Source organism: Copadichromis virginalis, linkage group LG10, assembly GCF_057382275.1.
Source record: "Copadichromis virginalis isolate Kocher_CV1m ecotype Utaka linkage group LG10, C_Virginalis_male_GT1.1, whole genome shotgun sequence".
Classification (NCBI taxonomy): Eukaryota; Metazoa; Chordata; class Actinopteri; order Cichliformes; family Cichlidae; genus Copadichromis; species Copadichromis virginalis.
The window spans coordinates 11,786,362-11,804,292 of NC_140627.1; the positions used below are offsets into that span (position 1 = coordinate 11,786,362).

Genomic DNA, 17,931 nt, shown 5'->3' on the forward strand with positions numbered 1-17,931 from the left:
GCAAATGGACTACAGCAGCAGAAGAGCAGACCGAGCACCTCTCCGCTGAGTTGAGAACAGGAAACAGGCTACAGTTTACACAGGCTGAACAAAGGTGAACAGAAGATTGCAAAAACATTGGAGAAATGTTGTCTTGTCTGATGAGTCTGGATTTCTGCTGCTACACTTGGATTGTAGCATCTGAATTTGGTGTGAAACAATGTGGATCCACTCTGGTGGGGGGGTTCATAGCACACAGCCTCCCTGGGTATTGTTGCCGACCATGTCCATCCCTTTATGACCGCAGTGGACCAATCTTCTGAAGGCTACTTCTATGCTGCAACGTCACAGAGCTAAGATCAGGTCATACTGGTTTCTTGAATGTGGCAATGAGTTCACCGTGCTTGAACAGCCTTCACAATTACCAAACTCAGGCCAATACAGAACCTTTGGGATGTGGTGGAAACCCACTAAAGGGATGTGTCCACTGAGTGTATGAGTCACATTTTCACAAAAGAATGGGCTTGACTTCTGCATACATAATGCAACGATGTAAAACATCATCACGTTTTATCTTCATATTATAATATAATTATTTTATTTCAATAACACTTTCGAATACTTGGTGTTTTGTAGTTGTTTATTTCCAATGTAGTTTACTGTGGCACCACATTTTAAAAAACAACAACAACAACAACAACAACAAAACAAGACACTGTAAAAAACGCTTTTACGCAGACATTCTTTGAACAAAGGCACTGATATTTATGGATTTGTTTCTGCCGTCCAATCAGTATTTAAGTCATATTTGTTTTTCCAAAGAGATGTGGAGCGCAGACGCTAGTCATCTTTGTTTCACTGAAAATAGATTTACATGAAATTATTGCTAGGTTTGTGTTCAATAAGTTGTACGGCAGTTCAGATCCCTCTCCTCCACATCTTCTTTTCTTCTTAGTATATATAAGGGAAAATCCTGTAAGGCACACGTCGGCAGTATGTGTCCCAAGCCAGCCCGTATTTGGCTCTACACTGTCTTTCATCACGGGCCTCTCGGTGAATCAGTAAAACGGTGAAGTATATGACGTAGAAATAAGGCAGAAGATATGAGAATCCTATAAATAAAGAGGCACATATGACAAAAAACACAAGACAGTATTATATGATTCAGTAATGAATGGTGAAAAAAAACTAGTACCTTCTTTTGCTACTGACATCAGCATTTGTGATTTGTATAAAACAAGCTGCAATCAAGTGTACATCCTCCTCTGCAAATAGCAGTTTACTTTCTATTCAGTCTTTACTGTACAAAAGCCCTGCAGTGAATACCAGTCTAATTAAGCTCTTAATATTCAGTGTTGAGTCATCACAGTAATCAGAGCAGTACCCCTTGTCCCTTTAGTCAGCGCTTCCTCAGTCCAGGTTTACAGGGGACCACTGAGCTCGTTTGTTAGGGCAGCTTTCATCTGTCATCACTTTTTTTTTGGAGTGCATATTTTTGCAGTTTGTGCTACAGCGATAAAAAAGGATAAAAAGCAGAAACTAAAGAATGCGTCTCAATTACAAAAGCAGAGAGACAAATGAGTCACATAATGTTGAATACCAATGAGAGTGTCAGCTATACAAAAGTCTGACAGTCACTATTTCAGGAAGTGGGTTTTTGAGAGAACAGGGCAATTTACAGAAGAACAAAGAGAACAGTTTCCTGCTGCCTTTGTTGGAAGCACACCAGTTGCAAATGTAATGCAAATATTTCATAAGGACATGGAGGTAGTCTGAAAAAAAATATCACAGTGCACAAGGCCATTAATACCTTATATAACCAAAACCACATCAAACTGTACTGAGAGCACACAAAATGTGGCATTAAATGCTTAGTTAGATTGAGGCTGTTTTCCATCCGGTATTTACCACAATGCAAAAAAAAAAAGAAAAAAGAAAAACAATAGTGGCTCGGTGAGGAGGGGTAAAACAGGTCTTAACTGCTGTTTGTTCCTTAAGTGCTGAGCAACAGTTCAGGGTACCCCTGCCATTAAGACTCCACCGTGGGCACCGAACATGTCATGGTCCCCGTATCTGCCTGGCTGACTCAGGTTGGCTACATATGTTTCTTGTTTACATCTACCTCTCTCACGCTTGCCGTGTCTCGCCGGGGCAGAGCTTATTGCGGGCTCCCGCCCCTGGCCCTCGCACCTGAGGTTAATCACACACCTGTGGCTCATCGCCTAAACTCATCCACTACTTAAGGCAGTGGCTGGAAGCATCTCGTCGCTGGACTACTGAGTAACCTTGGTAGTAAGCTCCGGAGTACTAGTCTCTTGTTGCCTTTTCGTATCGCTGACCCTTTGGATTAATCACTGTTGGACTTCTGTGCTAAGTACAGTTTGTCAAAAACAAACACCATGTTCAAGAAGAAGGGTGTTCGTAAGCAGGGTCCTGGACAGGTGTCGTGTACCCAAATGTACAGTGAGGACCATTTTGCAGAGCCCCCAGTCTGTGAGTGAGATTTTCATCCCAACCTCCAGCACAACTTCTGAAGCACTCAAAGGAAGGTTGGGTTAAAAAGAGGAACATGCTGCACGAATCTGCAGCTGCAAAGTGGCTGGTGTCTGTTCTGCCAGCAAAGAGTTCAGCCCTGTTAGTAGCTGAAGGAAGGTCAGGGAGGACTGGGTGAGAGCAAGAAACAAGACTTTTGGACAGCCTTGAAACGATTCAGGGATACTGTCGTGTGACAGAATGGGAAAGCAGCTGACCTCAACTTAATATAATCAAGCAGTGGACGGAATACTTCCACTGAGGACCCCCTCAATCTTATTATCAAACCCAGAGGAAGAGAAGAAGTGAGGGGGATGACCAACCCATCACTGGGGGTGAGGTCACTGAGGTAGTTTAACAGCTCCTTGGTCACAGAGCCCCTGGGGTGGATCAGATTCTCTAGAAGCATCTTAAGGCTCTTGATGTCCTCCAGGACCAATTACACAAGGATCACACTTTTAAGCCTCGCTGGAAATATTAAGCTACTAGATGTACTAGAGAAGAAGTTTGTCCACATTGGTCCTCCTGAAGCTCAGTTAAAGAAGTTGTATGTAGTGTATGTAGTAAAATCTAGTTTTCGTCCTGGTTGTGGAATACTGGACTGCTTCTTTATCCTGCTGAGCATGTTTGAGGGTGTATAGGAAGTTCTTTTACTTATGTATTAATCACATTATTTTATTGTAATGCCTTGGTGCCACTGGATTTTAACATGTCTTAAGACAAATGGTAGGGGGTGTAGTAAGGATCTTGGGGGAAACAGGAACTCCACAGGAAGAGTCTTTTGTCTCTTCGAGGACTCTGGGAGGTAGCAAGGGAGTGTGAACCTTAAGGTGTGAAACAGCTGTGTACTGCCTTTTGTTCCTGGAGAAGGTATTTAACTGAGAGCCATGTTAGACTCAGGGAGAACTCTGCTGACCGTCTGTCCCGCGGACATGCAGGGGCTCCATCAAGCTTGGTTGTCTGTTCTTTGTGTGCTTTGATTAAAGAATGTTAGCTACCGCTCATCTGCAGGCTTTATTTAAATGGAAAACTTCCACAACAAGGGTGTGTGGGAGTTTGCACAACCAGTCATGTTCTTTGTGGACTTGAAGAAGGGGTCTAACTGTAACCCTCATGTGTATGTGCTTCAGGAGTGGGGGTATCTGACCCATTGCTATGATCCATTTGGCCCTCATTTTGCAGTGAGAGCTTGGACTTACTGGCAATTATTTGCTCCTGGTGTTGGACTTGGCCAGGTTTTCATGGTTAAGTTTAAAATATTTGAAAATCCTTGGATCAGCACCCCATACAAAACGCTATTTAAATACCAAAAACACATCTTTCCAATCATATTATAAAGGTAGATAAACTCAAAGGAGTTGGAGCACGTCGCAAACACTCCCCTACTGGCCATAGATCTGTAAATCTCTACTTGTGCGGCAGCGACACACCCATTCATTCTCCCTCTCCTGTTTCTTCTGTTGGTCAGTCTTTCTCAAAGCGATCAGTTGTATATGCCAGGCTCACGAGTCACCCCTGATCCGATAAAGGCTTCCTCATACCGCAGCTTGCTGCTTCATTATCAATAAATGCATTTGGGGTTGGGGTCCTTGCAGCTAAATACAAACGTAAAGATTTTCTTAAAACGACCAATTTGAGGTATAATGACAATAAAAATGAAAGATTATGACTTTTGCTATGAGTTACTTTGCTATGAATGTCACTAATCCAGGGATTAGTGACATTCATAATGAGGAGGTCAAAACTTTCGTACATGCATACAAGTAAAGTTTCCGAGAAAAAAAAGAACCTGGATTTCACAGTGGATCATTAACACAACCAGCCATCATTATCCATACTAATAATAAACAAGGCTGAAGATGATTATTACTCAGCCTGACATTAATCTCTTATCCATGACTTCACCCACATATGCTAAAAAAAACTGTTATGTCAGCGTGGCCTTCTTTTCTAGCAAAAAAAAAAAAAAAGGGCAGAGAGCTTTTAAGATGTCTTACCACACGGAAGGGACCAGGCAAGGGCCATGAGGAGGTCCCCAAGGTAATTGGGATGACGAACGAGACCCCACCAGCCGGACACCAGCAGCCGCTTCCCTGTTGCTGTGGCAATGGTCTCCAGTCCTGTAGGGAGTCGTAAAACGCACCGATATTTCTGAATAAGATTTACCAACTCTCTGTCTCCCTCCCCACTTTGATGTGAGGAGGAAATCAATTAAAAAAAAAAAGACTTTATCTGAATGCATTAAAAGATAAAGATAAAAACGGAGGGAAACAAACTGACTAGTGACACTTGGATGAGTGGGGTCCCGCCTGAACTGATTCTTCTGTGAGTTGGATTGTCTGAAAATGTAATATCCAATACCTGACAGCAAAAAAACCCCAAAAAACAAACAAAAAAAAGGTTCATTATTCATTTTCAGCCACTTTTCAGCAGAACAGCAGAAAAGAGCTGACAAGCGATTACCATTCAGTGCTATTATGGCTGCAGCCTTGAGTGAACTTAGGGTCTGGGGGTGCACAACCAGGAAGGCCGCCTGCAGGCCGTACGTGAATGGAACCCAGGCCAGATCACCAAAGACCAGCATGAAACCAAAACCATCGTGTACAATGTCCATGGTGGTCAGGACAGCCTCCTGTTACAGCAAAATGAAGCAGACATTAAATAAAAGCAGTGATCAAATAAAGTACAAAAAAAAAAAAAAGTGTGACTCTCACCTCATTCCACAGAGCGTCCGCCACGTACAGCAGCTGGAAACTGTTGACCAGAATCATGGCAAGGGAGGGGGATCCTCGGAGCTCCACCTCCTTCATCAGCATGCCGAGGTTAATGACCACCTGAGGGGGTCGTGAATAATGATGAACACAAGTGGGGCTGCGTGTGTTCATTTGCACGGGCAGACAAATTCCTTCTGTGATCATGAGATTGCCAACTAAAATAAATGGATGCTGTCATTATTCTACTATTTATTTTGCAATAAATAAAAAGCTTCTTTTGGCTGGTCACTTATTCTCGTGTGGATGGATCCACATATGCGATTTTTACAGATGATGCCCTACCTGATGCTACCCTCCCAGGGATTTTCATCTCCTCCCAAACTCAAACAGGGGCTCTTTCATGTGTTAGGCAAATTAACCACTACACTACAGAGCCACTGTTTTTAGGATTAATAATCTGCCAAATAATGTCTCACTTAATCGAGTCTTTCATTTGTGCGTGAAATATAAGACACATGTCCCATTTTCTGTCTTTCTAAATAAGAAAATTCCTCCTGTGATGAATTGATTATAAACATACAGTAAAAACCTACTCTGTATTTAGGTACATTTAATCTAACATAACATGAAACAGTATAGACTTCATTAAAAGTCAAGTCTTAGCCTTATCCATCCATGAGATCATTTGCAGGTCTTGTTCCAGTTTTCTTGAGTGAAAATTAAGAATGAATCTAACTTTTGGCAAACCGGTCATGTCGTCAAACAAGTCCTTGATATCTTCTTCACCTCCTCTGAATCACCTCAATCTGAATGACAGCTTGCAGTCAACTCTGGGTCACATGTGAGGTCTTTTGCGTAAATGTCCAATTTACATTTGAACTATTTGTGATTCAGGGCGACACGTTTAACCGTATCTTTTCAGTGCTCGAATGAAAGCCCAGACTAGGCGCTGTGATCCATCATTTTATGTCAAATGGAATGAGCTGGAGTGCAAAGTCTAGAGAACAAAAAAATGTGCAAATAATTACAGCATGCACGCCAATCAATTGTCTGCCATTTGGACTAATCGAATAAATGATTAATAAATGCATTATCACACTCCAAATGCTTTCTGAGTGAAGGATATTCTGCAGCTGCATTCATTCCCCAGACTGTTGTCATTTATGTTCCCAGTGGGAAAAAAAATCCATACATCGTGTACATTTTTCCGACTTGATGATACACGAGAATGCAGAAACAAAATAAATATTTCACACTCGAGCTATAAACACTTCCATAACTCAAACTGAGTTATTAAATATGAAGCTGATTTAGATCTAAGAAGCAATATTTGGCACCATTATACCAAAGTCCAAGGAATCCATTAAATTATTAAGAAAGCCCATTGTGCTTTAATATTTGAGACTTTATCAACAACTGTGAAATGCTGAACGTTAAAAGAAAGTAGTTTGGACGTTGAACAGGAAATGAAAATATCCCACACAGTGTCTGTAGCCAGTTGGTGGAGGCTTTTTCTGGGCTCTCCCACGCACATGGCTTTAAAACATTCACATGTGCAAAGGTTTTTCCTTTGTACACTGTAAATACCAAAGGAAAACGGCTGCTCGCATCAGTGCTTTACCGAGACGCTTCAACCTTCTGCAGTCTCGGTGCTGTCGTTTTTGTGACCGGCGATGACACTGAGAACCTCGTGGTCATTTTAGGGATCTTGTTTGAGGTTCTACAGCACATTTAGTCTAATTTAGTCTGATGACTCAGACACGGATAGCTGCGCGCACCCCAGTCCTCCAGCAAATGTCTTACTGTGTCAGGTCAGCAGGGAGAAAAGCTTTTGATTGTGACTGTGTCAAACTCACAGACTGCAAATTATTATGGAAGCTCAGAGGAGAGCAATACCGCCACCTGTTGGTTATGTTGGGCTCTTGGACAGAAATGACCATCAATGTTATTTAATGCAACGTGAATCTGAAGGTGTTTTGCACACTTACAAATACATCCGGGTAAGACTCTATTATCTGGCCGGGTCTTTCTGTGCAGAGTCTGAATGCTCTCTCTGCGGCTGTGTCGATTCTGTCCGAGTACTCTGACTTCCCCCCACAGTCCAAAGACATGCAGTTAATGGGGTTAGCTTAACTGGTGATTCTGGTGTGATGCGAGTGTGAACGGTTGTTTGTCTCTTTGTGTTAACCCTGAGACATAGTGGTGACCTGTCCAGGGTGTACCTTGCCTATAGGGATAGGATAGTGGAGCCACTTGGATAAGTGGAAGAGAATGAATGGATGACGACTAACTTAAAAGGACCTTGTTATCTCATTAGAGACAGTTTTCAAATGTGTCTCTTATAGAGTACTGTATTTATAAATCTTTGAACAGTGTTAAGGTGAGCCAAGTAGTTTGCTACTCTGGGTAAACTCACCCAGCCAATCAGACCCGGTCTGAGCTCGCAGAAATATTTCAGGTCAAAATCTCCAATCCGGGGGTTTAGCTCCCGCCCGATGAAGAAGTCATAGAGCGGGTTTCCTAAATCATATCAAAGAGAAAATCACAAAAATCAAATGCTATAATTACATGCTGACATAAAGGTAGCAGAGTAGCAAGTACAGGAGCGCTATCTCACTTAACAGTTTGCCTCATGCATAATGCCTACAAGCTCCTGTTGAGCGTGGCAGTTAGATAATTACCCACAGGAACACCCAAATCCTCCAGCAAACAATACAACAAGCCTGTGGACGCACTGAATGCTGCCAGCTGCCGGGTTCAAACCGTGTTTTAGCATGGATTCAACCTTTATTAATGATCCTCAACATCTCACCTGTGTTTCCCCCCAAAGCAAGCGCATGGGAAGGAGCCCAGAAGGAGCGGATGTAGAGGTAGATGGAGAACAGGAACGACACTGCTATTGCACATACTGCCAAAGGCAACAGCAGCTCAAACAGATACCCCAGAGGAGCCCCGAGCCCCAGTAACAACATCAGGAACACACCGCTGATGCACAGGCCATGAAAACCTGAGGGAGGGAAACAAACAACACAAAATGTTGTCGCCTGGAGGAGCGAGATAAGCAGGCTGACAGAGGCTTGCATGGAGAAAAAGGTAAAAGTTGGAAGAGCTGAGTATTATGTAACTTCAACTTTTAGATCAGACCTGTGGATTTTAGATTTTCTTTTCTTTTTTTTTCAAATACACTACAGTCAGCAACACAACTGTGAACAACACATTTGCAGTCAAAACATGTATAATACTAAAGAATAGCTGTGAAACATTGCAGATAGTGCAGCAGGATTACAAATTATTTCACACTTAGGTTTAATATTTAAATCTGTTTCTTGAAGGCGCACAGATTCTGTCCTAAACAGAAATGCTTGTAGTTATATCGCGCCCTGCTCAACGATACCATTTATGGGATACTTGAGGCGTGTTCCATCTCTGAGCACCAGCCCCTCAGACACCTGCAGGCAATAAGCAGAATACAACACAAATCATATGCTGCATACCTATTACAGTGTCATAAGGTCAATAATTCAACCCATTCTTTCTCATTTCTTCATAATTGTGCAGCTTAGAAAGTTCCTCTGTAAAAATGCTGGACTCTATAGGCAGAGAGCGCCTATAGCCACAGATGAACTGTATTATACAGGTCGCTGTATTTTATAAACTTCTCAGTATGTAGCAAAGGAGAAGTGTTGAGGCGTGTAGCTCTGAAAGAACTCTAATTGCAGAGTACAGTCATTTAACCAAGAGGATGATCACACCGACTGGAACTTAACAGACAATAATTATCTTCTGATTTATTAGTATTAATTATTACACACAGCATGTTATAAAGCTATGTTTACAGCTTCAGTATACACATAAGCTAGATCACAAACCCACAGCAGATTTCACTGTAAGTTTCACATTGAATTGGGCTGATGAACATGCCGTACCTTTCCTAATGGCATCAAATAGATGACTGCATGCAAAGCAAACCACCCAAGAAGAAGCACGGGGGCCAGCGGGTCCCACAGCTGGTCAGCTGAGGGGAGGGGGGGCGGCCATTGGAACAAACTGGCCTCAGGAGATCGGCTCAAACAGATCAGGAACAGCACCGTTAACGGAAGAAAGATGGGAATGCACACGGCACCTGAAAGATGAATACAATTAAAGAATCAGACAAAAGTATGATGACAGGTTAGGTGCGTGTTAAGACAGCATGGCTGAGACAACATGTAGAGAAGTGAAACAGCATCTGTGGAGATTTGGCATTGCAGCACATTAATAATGCATATGCAGGTAAACTGTGATAACTCTAATAACTGCAGAGTAGCAAAACAATTCAGTCAGCTGACTGTAAACATCAGTAGTGGCGGATGTGAAATCTGTAGTTAGCTTAACTGGAAAAGCACGACATGAAGCATCAAGCACATTTCACTTCAGCAATGATGAATCTGACATAGGAGGCTGCCTTGATTCTTGATTAGAGGTGTAATGACGGAGATGATGCTGTGATGCCAGCGATCATTACTACAGTGCAACATCCTACATCCTATTAGTTTTACTGAGGCATCAATCTTATGGTCCACCAAACAAACTGCTCAATTTAATAAAACAACACATCTCTAGGCAGTGTCAGCATCATAAATAGCGCATTAGTGTAAACGTTCTTTTGTATGTCAGCTAAAATGATCACCACCGCTTATTTCTTCCTTTTATAAAATCAGGATCCTCTTAGCTTCTATCTAATTTGTATATAAAAACAGCATTTAGCTGCAGGGAAATGCAAGTAATGTGATAGCACTGCATTTGCAGACAGCAGCTTGAGCTTCAGAATGCATGAATGAATCAAAGGAAAGAAAAGTTGCTGTTGTTTTTCTAGTTTAGTGCAGCAATGGCACATGCTGCATCAATGCTCAGCACTGTGATCATGGCAACGTGACATCAAACTAAATCAAAGATGTCTACTAGCGCAACATTAAGACACACTGCTGTGACTTACCCAGGGTTCCTCCAAATTCCCTCTCTGAGTCATGTGACAGTTTGTGTTTGAGTGCTTGACTGTTTGGTCTCATTATTGTGCTCCTGTTTAAAAAGAAGACAATAAATACAATAGGTTAAAAGGTTGTAAGAATGACAACACAAACCCCTCAGAGACTGTATTATTATTAAGATCTTGAAGCTTGAACTTTTTCCCTTGAGTATTTCCATTTTATTGGGCACTTTTTACCAACTACCAGCAATCAGTAATGATTATCTAAAACCGGAGATTCAAAGAGCATACACACTGCAATACACTTATAACTGATTTAATAAACCCTGTAAACCCACAGAGGCCCTCCTCAGGTTAGACAAACTGAGATTTCCACCAGACTGTACCAACAAGACTGTCAGCGTTTGAACTCTTTCTGTAACAAAGCTGTCAGGAAAGTGAAGTTGACTTCAAAGGCATCTCTCCTCTTTCAGTAAAATCTAAAGCTGAGGGCTTCCGCTTGCAGTAGAGTAATTTTTAAATGATTCTATTTGTACTTTTACCAGAGTAGATCCAAGTACTTCTTCTACAGGTGCATACTTTTCAGACTATATTTGATGTAAACCCCTCACACTGAATGGCGAGGCCACAATAATGATGCATTCAAATACTCAAAGGGAATTCTAAATGTGGGCTAATAATCAAACTTGACAAAAAGCAAGAGAAATGGTCAACGAGACGATTAAGAGTCATCAAAAAGTCATTATGGTTCGATTTAAAAACCTTTTTCTTATAAAATGTTAAATTGCTGCTTATTTCTGCACACCCGTGCTGGACTGTTGCCATGGGTGCCATAAATAAATAAGGCAAAGTTCAGGTCAAGCTGCTGTCAGTTCCTGAGCAGTTCTGCTGTGGACAGTGAAACACGGGTCGGACCAGTTACCTGTGAACGAACTGAAGGCTTTCCGCAAACACGAAGAGTGCAAATCTGTAGTCCTGTTTAGCTTCTTACCGGTTACTGCAAAATGGGATGTTTGCATCAAGGCAGCTCGTGAGCGTCCATCCAGCAACCTGCACACGGACACGCCCCCACTACGTTACCGCAGCACGAAATCCTCCCCGCGCCAATCAGGAGGCTCCGCGGTCATCAGAAGAGGGTGGGAGAAAAAGGCTTAGCCAATCAAATGCGATCGTCAGGTGGCGACAGTCAGCTGTACCCTCCAGATAGTAGAAAATGTTGTGAAATTCGCCTCAGTCACTCTCATGTTCACAAGTTTAGATCAGTGCAGAGCGCAGTGCTATATCTACAAGCTGATTTCAACAGGGACAGCACAACCTCCGAATCCCACATTCATACACTTTTATTGCAGACAAGCTACATTTAAACATTCCTTTCATGGAAACAAGCCCAGAAAACAGACTCAAACGACCTGAAGGTAGCAGGTAGACACACATGGATTACATAATCAGAAAATTATTATTCAGCAAAGCACTCTTAAAAATTATTTATTAATACATGTGATTTTCACAGGACACAGCTTCTCTCTGTAGTCATTAATATTATGTACTTAAGGTCAATATTTTATCCTTCAAGTGAAACAGGTGCTAAAAGCTTCAGCTTGTACAGTGGATTATTCAACTCTATCTTTGTATAAGGAGGAGATGGAGATGATTTTGTTAGTTTGTAACAGTTACGATATCAAACCAAAGTGGTACAGGCTCATTTGGACTTTAATGACAAGCACTTCGATTTAAATCTGCCACAAATTTGCCGTCAGTTAACAGCTACTACTGTTTGATTTAGTGTTGAAAAAGTAATCATTCCTGACTCGTTCGATCTGGATCAACAGACTGAACAGCAAGTGTTGAACAGAACAGAAGTGTTTAAATTTGGATTCATGATTTCGGTGTAAATCTTTCCATCCCTCGAGCCTTAGCCTCTTTCACAGATAACTTCGATAACACTCTGCTCCATTGGTGCAGGATCCAGGCAGCGGTGGGCGGCGCTTCCAACGATCTCATCTAGCAGGAAGTGCACGAGATTCTCGTCGGAAACAAAGCGCCACAAGTACATCTGCAGGTAGTGGCAGTCCACCTGGATCTGCTGCAGCCCGTATCGGCCAAAAGTGCGCAGGCGGACACACTCCAGGAATGTTTTTAAGCTGATTTTGATAATTCCCGTCATCACGGACACCTGAGGAAGCAGAAAGACGTGCAAGTGAAAATCTAAGATTTTTCCTTTTTCATTTTGTTAAATGAGGACCATCTGCAGATCTGCACCCACCTTGTTGAACTCCACTGAGCTAAAGATGTCGATCCTTTCAGAGAACAGCTTGTGTATGTTGCTCAGCAGATTGGTATCCATGGGAGCACTGAAGGTAAACAGAAGACAAGTGTTCAAGTAAATGCGTTTAAAAATAAAATAAAAAAGTTAAAGTATGATTAAAAATGCCTATGAAACAACTGACATCGTACTTTCAAGGATAATGTAACACTGTATCTGTGCCTTTTATTTATAATATTTTAATAACCACTCAGTGGTTATTAAAATGTCATTACAATGTCATTACTTTATGCTGACATTTCCAAAATCACTCACTGTACTCTACCAAAATAAATAAATAAATGAATCAAAAATCAAAAATAGGGTGTCAAACATAAGGCCCATGGTCCAAAATCGGCCCAACAAAGGTTCCAATCTGGCCCTCTGACTGGCATAGAAAAATGTGAATGCAAGCATCCATTTTGGAATTTTTATTGTGTTTTCAGAAGTTTTAAAACTTTTCTTACTTATAAAGAGCTTCCCTGTGGCCATTCACAGCAAAGTAAAATAATTAAGAAAAGTAAAGTAAGATGGGCAAAGAATTACAGAAAGATTCCTGTTTTTTCACTGTATATTGTAATTTTTACTGTGAGTCAAAAAAGATTTCAGCCTTATAATTATAGGACGGTATGGTAACAAGCTACCAGATCTTTCTCTGTAATTTTACAAATTTATTTCTCACAGTTTAAGCCCAATGAGTCATGCTGACAGTTTTCTTTCATTAACTGCAGCAGCATTTCTTCATCACGTAGAAAAACCGAGATGTAGTGGTGAAATTACACTTCTTTTTCTTATATTGGGATATATTAGGGATTAAATGTTTGGTTAAACTTCCGGGGCTCTTACGGTCAAAATAGGCTGCATGTGGCCCACAATATAAACAAGTTTGACATTCCTGATTTAAAATTTGCTTTCGCCCCATTTATAGGTAGCTCTGCACCACTGCTAGCACTATTATTAACTATTTTAAGGTCAATTGCTGAAAATCCCATTCTGTCCACTTGCACTGGTGTGTTTGCAGTGCACACTGGATCACATGCTCTGTGGTTAAGAGGACAAAGTTACAAGCCAGAGAGCCATAACTTGTAAACAGGTTGAACATGTGCTGCATGCTTACACACCAGTCAGTTAGTTTCTACAGAAATATTTATCTTCAGATACCTCTAGACATAGACCGTTATGACCTTGGAGACAAACTCGCAGCACAAAACTGTGTAAATGTTGCAAGTAAACTACACGAATTATGCATTTTCACCTTTGACCTAATGCACGGCCTCTGAGCTTGAACACTCCAACCTTTTCCACTGAAAACTCCTGTTTGGGAGTTGGTATTTGTTCTCTATGGAAGTTTGAAATCACAGATGTTCAAGAACATCCAAGTGCTGATTGAAAATCTTGACGGGAAACATTGGACAAATTTATAAAGGCCCTTCTATTGTTTCATTTTCTACACATTAGACTCTACTTACTCTACTTTTGCGCAGTGGTGTCCAAACCCAGGCCTCAAGGGCCGGTGTCCTGCAGGTTTTAGATGTGTCCTTGATCCATCACAGCTGATTTAAAAGCTAAATTACCTCCTCAGCATGTCTTGAAGTTCTCCAGAGGCCTGCTAATTAACTAATCATTTGATTCAAATGTGTTGACCCAGGGTGTTATCTAAAACCTGCAGGACACCGACCTTCGAGGCCTGGAGTTGGCCAAGCCTGGTGTGAACAGAACCAAAAAAAACCCCAAAACCACAACTGCCACCAGCTGAGCAGTGTGTGTAGAGCTATGGTACCTTGGGGTGTAGCTGGCAGCATAGCGGGCTTGCTGCCTGGAGCTGCTGTAGACAGAGAAAGTCCTTTTGCTGGAGTCGCTGCTGTGCGCTTTCCTCACGCCCTCTTCATACAAGAGACCAACCTATCATGCAGAAGGTTAATAAAACACCCCGTTCATGTGGGATCATGGGTGCATGAGGACATTGGGACAGTTGCAAAAACTCTCACCTGCACATCAATGGATGTGGTGTCCTCTACTACTCTCTTCATGACAGCGCGGACATTTCTTGGCTCAATAGTGTTAACCCAGTCTCTGGTTTCAACGCTTTTTCTTAACATTTGGGAAATAATCAGACCCTGAACCTGAAGCAAAACAAAAATAAAGCAACTAAATAAAAAGGTTGTTTCGCTTTTGTGACTTTTAAAGGTTGTTGATAAAAAGCCTACCTTGACATAATGGTTGAGTAGTTTCTGTGCTGCCTCCCTGGCTTCTGCACATAAAGTTGTAACAGGTGTTACGGGACTGTGGTGCTGAGACAGAGAGCAAAAAGCACATTCTTGTCATTACCTTTGGCAGAGTGACTGGCTGATAAAAGAGATCAAAAACATAATGAGAGCTAGTTCTCCTTGTTTTGTGATACCTGTACAAGGAACTGTTCATCTGTGAGAGTAAGTATGTAGGAGATGGTTGAGGTTTCGTACTCCAAGCAAAGACGAGACAGCAGCAACAGAAGGGCTGGGGGAGTTGAACCTCCTTTGTCTCCGGCGGTCTCACAAAACTGCCGAGAAGACTGGCATACAAACTTGATAAAGCTCACCACCAGGCTCTCACGTACACCCTGGCTGCAGAATTCACCCTAAAAGGGGGGGGAGACACACACAAACCGGTATCACTCGCACAATGTAGAGACAACACGCAGGGTTACAGTAACACATGATGTCACACATTAGTTCAAACAAATGAAAATTATAAAAGGTAGTTTGGGAGCAGAAAATGTTCACCTTGAAGTACGGCTTGTTAGAGAATGTGATGTCCTTAGCTGTAAAGAGATGCACTGATGCCAGCACCGACTTAATCTGATTGAGAATTGAGGCTGACAGGGAGGAGAGCAGCTCTGGTAGGCTGGTTGGAGCGTCTCTGCCAGAGGCTGGCCCAGCCACAGAAGTGCCAGCCACAGAGAGACGAGGAGTTGCCAGAGCCTGCCTCACGTCTGTCAAGCTGTCCATGTAGAAGCTCTGCAGAGCGGAAAGGTACTGCTTGACTCGCTCCGTCGCCGCCCGTATCACAATCTCCGTCCCCTTGTTTGGCACAGCTGAGCCAGGCAGAAGTTTGGCCACAGCCTGGAGTCTGCGGTGGAAGCGGTCCAGCGCACGTACAAGTAGGGAGTTATCCCCAACCCCTTTCTCCTCTTGTATTCTCCGCTCGACAAGCATGAAATATCGAGCAGCCAAATCATCCACAAAGGCATGCAGCTTGCCATTTGCCATCTGAGGAATATTTTTGGATGCCAGCTCGCCCTTTTGAGCATGGTTGATAAACAGTTCTTGATAGGAAGTGATTACCAAGCATAAGCTGCTCACAAACTCATTGCAGCCTCTGTCAATGAATTCCAGGATGTCAGTATTTGATGCGGGGGAAGGCAGAGAGCTGTTTTTGGGGGAGCCGTCGGTCGGCGATCCGGGGGCTGTTGCAGACGACAACCCGTGCGCGGAAGCATCTTTTGTGGCTGTGGACGGGTACGGCCTTATCTCTGCTTCCAGGCCCTGAAGATCTGACTCAAGGCGAGACCGCGCGTGGCTCAGGAATTTATCACAGAGCTCTTCTGCAGGCTCATCCAACTGCAACAGAAGCTCCACACACTCTGATAAATCTTTGGCACTTGACCCACCATCCCTATGATCACAAGAAGAAAAGACAGAAGCAGAAATGTAATGAAACGTGTGATTTTTTTCCATGAAGTTTGGTCAGTCAACTCAATTTGTGTTTATTTATTTGTAATTTTAATATATATGCAGTTGTGTCAAACATGCTGTTTATCCTAATTAAAATTATTTTTCTTATATATTGTAATAACTAGTCATTGTCACCTGAACTTCTGTCGAAGCTCCTGGGCCAGCTTGTCCATGATGGCGTGACAGTCATCCTGAATTCCCTTGAAGGAGGGCAGGTGGCTGTACTGCTGCAGTACGCAGCGGGCACGGCGGTGGGTGTTCACCGCCTGAGCGTAGGCCTGCAGCTCCAAACATTTATTCAATCTTGCGGGGAGTTCAAACAGAAACTGCAGCTTCCTCAACAGAGTGTGAACACCTGGAGTGAAACATGGTAAGACCCCCAAAATAAATAAATAAAATATGAATCAACCTATTAAAAAGTTTAATCCAAACAAACAGTCAGGTTAGGTCTCACCAGAGAGTTTGGTTATCTGCGCGTGCTGGTCTTGAAGAGTGCCGCTGATCCGAGCGCTGAACTCTGTGATCGCAGCCATGTTAGCAGACAGACAATCCATTTCATCTTCCATTTTCTTGAAGTCATTCTTCATCTTTCTTATGGTGTCTGGCAGAAGGAAAGAAAGAAAGAAGGATATTTCAGCTATCCAGGTTTGCACAATTTAATGTCAGCTTACGTTAGGGCAGCAGTGTGTGTGTTTATGATGTTCCTTCACCTGTAGCAGATATAAACTTGTTGTAGTTTTCATACACCAGGGTTTGCATGTCGCTGTCCAAAGAGCGGATCTGCCTGACCATACAGGTCTCCTGGTCCATCAGCTCCGTGAGAGAGCACTCCCTCCTGAGCTGGATTTGGATATTTAAAATAAAAAAGTTACTGTACGTATGCTCAGTGGTCATTTGTGTTTTCTAGATATAGTGTGATATAGCATTAAAACTGATTCATTCCTCACTGTTTGGCAAAGACAGAAGCAGATTTTTAAAAAGTGTTTTAAAATTCACAGCCATCTACATCTTCACCTGTAGTGACATTACAACTGGGACAAATGAAGGGAGTAACATTACTGCAATCTGCACTGTGTATAGTATTGTCGATTTCAGCATTTCATTTTCTATTATCTGGCATCAAGCTTCTGAAGCAGTCCAGCTTTGTGAGCCACTGAGCGGATTACAATGACAGTAGCAGTTTCGCACCTTGTTGAGATAGAGCTCCGGGTCGAAATGAGGCCCATTGATGTCGCAGGGATCCAGGGACTCCGGCTGCTCCGGGGCCTTTCCTTCCTCATTCAGCCCGTAGTAGATCTTCAACATGCCGTGCACCCTCCGCCTCCTTCCCGGGTCTTCAGCCACCGGCACCGAGCCCTCGTCCATAATGAACGGCGGCCAGCTGTGAAACGTTTAAAGTAAAATAACGATAAACAAAGGCGACGACAAACCAGCTGACAGGAGACAAACGACAGCCACTAGCACTAGCGGCACACAGCTCCTGTGTAATCGCTGTGTGTTTAGCCTCGCTGCCAACTGGAAACAACAAACTCATTCAGGATAAATATTCAGAAAATGTCATATTTTCTCTGAGACAGAAGCAGCTAGGTGGAAGCGCTGTTGTTTCCGGGTTTCTAGCCTATCCGGTGTTACGTCGTCCACCAGTGCACGTAATCTAAACAGCCAATTAGAGCAGTTTCTCTTTGTTTAGCTTTTTATTCACTAAAGGCTTCAAAATTTATGTAT

At 42.6% G+C, this 17,931-nt stretch overlaps 2 protein-coding genes across 3 annotated transcripts; both read right to left on the minus strand.

Moving 5' to 3' along the window:
- Nucleotides 1-605: 605 nt before the first annotated feature.
- tm7sf2 (transmembrane 7 superfamily member 2) lies at nt 606-11,271 on the minus strand. Of its 2 annotated transcripts, none has more exons than XM_085469822.1 (11): nt 11,183-11,271; nt 10,201-10,283; nt 9,152-9,348; nt 8,620-8,674; nt 8,038-8,232; nt 7,642-7,745; nt 5,226-5,345; nt 4,975-5,143; nt 4,792-4,872; nt 4,509-4,631; nt 606-1,091 (listed from the first exon to the last, which is right to left on the minus strand). In XM_085469822.1, exons 2-11 carry the CDS (start codon nt 10,271-10,273, stop codon nt 931-933), a joined length of 1,278 nt encoding a protein of 425 aa, XP_085325948.1. In that variant the 5' UTR covers nt 10,274-10,283; nt 11,183-11,271; the 3' UTR covers nt 606-930. The 2 variants fall into 2 exon arrangements, with proteins under 2 accessions (XP_085325948.1, XP_085325947.1); XM_085469821.1 differs by having other exon boundaries at nt 11,114-11,271.
- Nucleotides 11,272-11,515: 244 nt separating this feature from the next.
- Nucleotides 11,516-17,835, minus strand: vps51 (VPS51 subunit of GARP complex). Its single transcript, XM_085469823.1, has 11 exons — nt 17,395-17,835; nt 16,917-17,046; nt 16,661-16,807; nt 16,342-16,561; nt 15,256-16,147; nt 14,895-15,110; nt 14,701-14,784; nt 14,482-14,616; nt 14,274-14,395; nt 12,455-12,542; nt 11,516-12,364 (listed from the first exon to the last, which is right to left on the minus strand). The coding sequence occupies exons 1-11, from the start codon at nt 17,569-17,571 to the stop codon at nt 12,104-12,106; spliced, it is 2,472 nt and encodes an 823-aa protein (XP_085325949.1). The 5' UTR covers nt 17,572-17,835; the 3' UTR covers nt 11,516-12,103.
- Nucleotides 17,836-17,931: the final 96 nt, after the last annotated feature.

Coding starts and splice junctions, on each gene's coding strand:
- tm7sf2 (XM_085469822.1), bottom strand. CDS start 10,273: ATGAGACCAAACAGTCAAGCACTCAAACACAAACTGTCACATGACTCA. Junction 7,746..8,037: donor TGCTTTGGGGGGAAACACAG/GTGAGATGTTGA, acceptor GATATGATTTAG/GAAACCCGCTCTATGACTTC. Junction 5,346..7,641: donor GACCGGGTCTGATTGGCTGG/GTGAGTTTACCC, acceptor CGACCCCCTCAG/GTGGTCATTAACCTCGGCAT.
- vps51 (XM_085469823.1), bottom strand. CDS start 17,571: ATGGACGAGGGCTCGGTGCCGGTGGCTGAAGACCCGGGAAGGAGGCGG. Junction 16,148..16,341: donor GAGCTTCGACAGAAGTTCAG/GTGACAATGACT, acceptor TTGTGATCATAG/GGATGGTGGGTCAAGTGCCA. Junction 12,365..12,454: donor GCTCAGTGGAGTTCAACAAG/GTGGGTGCAGAT, acceptor CTGCTTCCTCAG/GTGTCCGTGATGACGGGAAT.